Genomic DNA, 3,688 nt, shown 5'->3' with positions numbered 1-3,688 from the left:
ATCCACAATTCAAGTCTTTATACAAATAATGAAAGAAAGTTTCATGTGAAATTACTGAAATATATGAAATATTATGGCTTTGTCCGCCAGAGTGTTTTTCTTTAAACTAATTGGAAGACTTTTACTGGCAGTCAGTGATGTCACTGAAAGGCAAGGTTCTAATGTTGTGTTGCCATAGTCTCCGAAGTTTGCTTTTAAAGCTCACTCACAGAACTGGCTTATACAGCTTAGTTAGAAAAGTCAAGCATCCAGACATTTGAAGGACTATTTGCACATTAAGGTGACATTTTCTATTTTAAAAGTTCTCAAAAAATTAAGATGAAAAAGGAAACAAGAAAAGTTACGACTGAGGCAGATAAGAAAGATCCAGGAGATCAAAGTAAGTAAAAAAACGGAAAATCTAGCTCAAATCCCCCAAATAACAGAATCTACATTTCTAAAAACGTTGACACTCTGTGTATAAAATGATTCATTTTTAGAGGATTTAAATCCTATGTTTGATTGAAACTAGCGTAAATGCAACATGTCTAATCAAAGAAAGGTTACTGGGGCACTTTGTCTTTTGGTAAAATAATGTGACAAGTTTATTCTTGGACTGAGCAGTGAAAACAGAGCAACAAGTGTCATCAGTATCTAAGACTTAGTAGACCTAGTATGGACTCGTGTTGGTCTGTTTTTTATCAAAAGCATAAACTTGTTATTATATTTTAAGCAATACTAATTTAAAATTCAATGGCATCAAAATGCTTCCAGTCCTGATGTCGAACGCTCTTTTTCACTAATGTGTTGTTGTTGTTTATAGATTGTAAGACCAGAATGACAAAAAGAAAGGCCAGTCCTGAAAAAAAGACCCCCATAAAAAGAAGGAGGGTCAGTGAGCAGGCTGGTCCTTCCACCAGCTCAGATGCTCATGTGGTCAAAGGAGTCAAGCGCAAGGTCCAACAAGATGAAGCGGGGACAACCAATACAGCAAAAAAGTGTAAACTTCTTGACCATATGAGCGGTGACAAGGGGCAAGCATCTTCCTGGTTGGACACTGGTAAAGGTAGGCTAATTAGTTGAGTGAGGGGTAGATTAAGTGTACAGCTGGTTGCTGGGTTTAAGATATTAGTGTTTGGGTGATATTTGTGTCTATTATCTAATAAGCTGATGTGCTTTTGGTGTTTTCCACATCTGCAGACTGCAGCATAGACATTTCAGAGAGCTGCAGTAAAAACCAAAACGCTGGCAAAAGGAAAGCTGCGGGAGACAGGAGGGACCCACCTAAGAAGAAGAACGTGGACCAGGACAAAACCAAAAATGTTGCCAAAAAGTCAGTGGCCGAACAGAAACGTAAGTAGCAAGCAGCTTGGCTTTTATATTCGGGTGAAGAGCAAAATGAACATTTAGGGTACAGCAGAGAGTAATTTGTGTGACAGCTGTAGTAAAACCCAATTTGTTTGTCTGTTTAGGTGACTTCCAAGCGAGATACGTGGAGGAGCACCGGCTTGGAGAAGGAGGCTGCGGAGCAGTGTTTGCTGGCTACCGCATAAAAGATCATTTTCCAGTAAGTGTTCAGATGGTGGTAGTAAGACAGGCAGTAACGCAGATAAGGGATAATATCGTAAGCTGAGACGTGTGCTGTTTTACACCTTTAATTATGTCATACTGAGGAAATGCTGATCAATGCCCTGTGTCTTTTAGGTGGCCATCAAACACATCCCAAAAGGGAAAGTGTACTGCAAAGTGACGGTAAATGTGCAACACTTGAATTGTTTTTACATTAGTGGATTGCATGCAGCGTTCACCTGTGGAACGTCTGTTCCTCATCATCCACTTTGTCGAAATATTTCAGGATGAAAACGGGAAGCATCTGTCAGTGGAAGTTGCCATCATGCTGAAGCTTGCAGCTGAAGCAGATGGATCAGTGGGAACATCAGCCCCAGTGTCTCTGCTGGAGTGGTTTGACTTTGGCAGAGAGCTGATCCTGGTGATGGAGAGACCTGTCCCCGCTGTGGACCTGGATAAATACATAGAAGAAAATGGAGGATTTTTACCGGAGGACAAGGCCAAGGCAAGTTGACTTGCCTTAGAAGAGCCTTAGACTGTACATCATTCAATCAAAGCACAGAGTATTAGAGAAACATTAACCCATTAATTGATTATTGTCTTTTTCATCGTTTCCAGGTCATTCTGAAGCAGCTGGTTGATGCTGCGAAGCACCTGGAGGATAAACACATCTTTCACCGGGACATCAAGAGTGAGAACATTCTAATTGAGACCGGCTCAGATGTACCGCGTGTTCGTATCATCGACTTTGGACTGAGCTGCTTTGTTAAGGAGCGGTCGCTGTACCGCTTCTTTTATGGTAACATATTCTGCTCTTGCTCTTCACAGATGTAACAATTTTCACCTTTTGTTTTAGAAGAAATTGCAATTGTGTCTGTTTATTAGGTACAGACATTTACTCCCCTCCCGAGTGGTACAGGCGCAGTTGCTACAGGTGTGGACCCACCACGGTATGGCAAATGGGAGTGGTTCTGTACGAAGCGCTTCATGTGGGGGACTTTAACACCACCAGCTTCCTCAAAAAGCGCCTGAAATTCAAAAGCCGTCTGTCTAAACGTAAGAAAACGTCACACTTCAAGATTGACTGATGGCTTGGACCACTGGAACTATCATCTTCATGTTTTTTCTCTTTCCTTTCTTTCCAGACTGCCGGGATTTCTTGGACGCGTGTTTAACCAGAGTCCCAGAGATGCGGCCGACGTTGGAGGACCTCCAGCATCACGCTTGGCTGAGATAAACCCATCACACACACACACAAACACACGCAATTCAGACGTTATCATGTATGTGTGATATATGAGGTAACTTTCTTGTTTTCTGTTTGACAGGAAATAATTTTTTTAATTGCCCTATTTTAAACTTTGGTGTTTTGGAATTCCTGTAACCCCCCCAGCCATCCCAGGAAAGGGGATCTCTCTTTGAATGGGCTTTCCCGAGGTTTCTTCCCGTCAATCTGGCCCCCCCAGGGGAGTTTTTCCTCGTCTTCATAGAGAGCTTGGGCTGGGTCAGGAGCTCCATCAAAACTGTCTTTAGTTGATTATTTTAAGGTAATCATATTCTTTAAAGTAATCAAATAAAAAACAGTAAAAATCTGAAGACTTGAAGTAAACTTTCATTCAAATAAAACTTGTTTAATTCATCTTTGCTGAGGATACTGTGTTATTACTATTTCAAGGATTGTATTTTACCCACGATGCATTTTGACAAGTAAGAAAATTAAAAGGTAAATCAGGTTCAGGTATATACAAAGAAAGTCACACTGCCACTGCTCTGAAGACTTGCATCTGTTGCCCTAACCCCCAACCAGTCTTGACAGATTTCCTGGTTCTAGCAGAGGTTGCAGCAGTTGGGTGGGATTTAATAAACTTTTGGGGCAGTATGTGGGGTTCCGATCACCATATTTAGCAGTGTGTAGTGTCTGCGTGGCGCTCAGCGGTGATGCGGGGTTGTCCGACACTGACTCCGAGTGGGAGGAGACTCACTAGGGCCTTACAAGAAGGCCCTGCCGGTTCCGATGATTTGCCCCACAGAAGATTTTCCACTGGGACAGTCTCGGGATGACACCTTACGCTCAGCCTTTGACAAAGTGATAGAAATTGATGATCACTTCCTTCCTACCCGCGCTTTGTGCTATTGAATG

At 42.1% G+C, this 3,688-nt stretch overlaps 1 protein-coding gene across 2 annotated transcripts; it reads left to right on the top strand.

Annotated features, from left to right (window-relative positions):
• The first annotated feature begins 221 nt into the window (after positions 1–221).
• LOC109204927 (serine/threonine-protein kinase pim-1-like) lies at positions 222–3,144 on the top strand. Of its 2 annotated transcripts, none has more exons than XM_019367166.2 (8): positions 222–379; positions 803–1,045; positions 1,180–1,332; positions 1,452–1,546; positions 1,684–1,731; positions 1,835–2,053; positions 2,167–2,604; positions 2,694–3,144. In XM_019367166.2, exons 1-7 carry the CDS (start codon positions 319–321, stop codon positions 2,380–2,382), a joined length of 1,035 nt encoding a protein of 344 aa, XP_019222711.1. In that variant the 5' UTR covers positions 222–318; the 3' UTR covers positions 2,383–2,604; positions 2,694–3,144. The 2 variants fall into 2 exon arrangements, with proteins under 2 accessions (XP_019222711.1, XP_019222712.1); XM_019367167.2 differs by having other exon boundaries at positions 257–280.
• Positions 3,145–3,688: the final 544 nt, after the last annotated feature.

The sequence above is a fragment of the Oreochromis niloticus genome, linkage group LG14 (assembly GCF_001858045.2).
Source record: "Oreochromis niloticus isolate F11D_XX linkage group LG14, O_niloticus_UMD_NMBU, whole genome shotgun sequence".
Lineage (NCBI taxonomy): Eukaryota > Metazoa > Chordata > Actinopteri > Cichliformes > Cichlidae > Oreochromis > Oreochromis niloticus.
This window is presented reverse-complemented; position numbering and strand designations above follow the sequence as displayed.

Coding starts and splice junctions, on each gene's coding strand:
- LOC109204927 (XM_019367166.2), top strand. CDS start 319: ATGAAAAAGGAAACAAGAAAAGTTACGACTGAGGCAGATAAGAAAGAT. Junction 380..802: donor GAAAGATCCAGGAGATCAAA/GTAAGTAAAAAA, acceptor TGTTGTTTATAG/ATTGTAAGACCAGAATGACA. Junction 1,333..1,451: donor GTCAGTGGCCGAACAGAAAC/GTAAGTAGCAAG, acceptor TTGTCTGTTTAG/GTGACTTCCAAGCGAGATAC.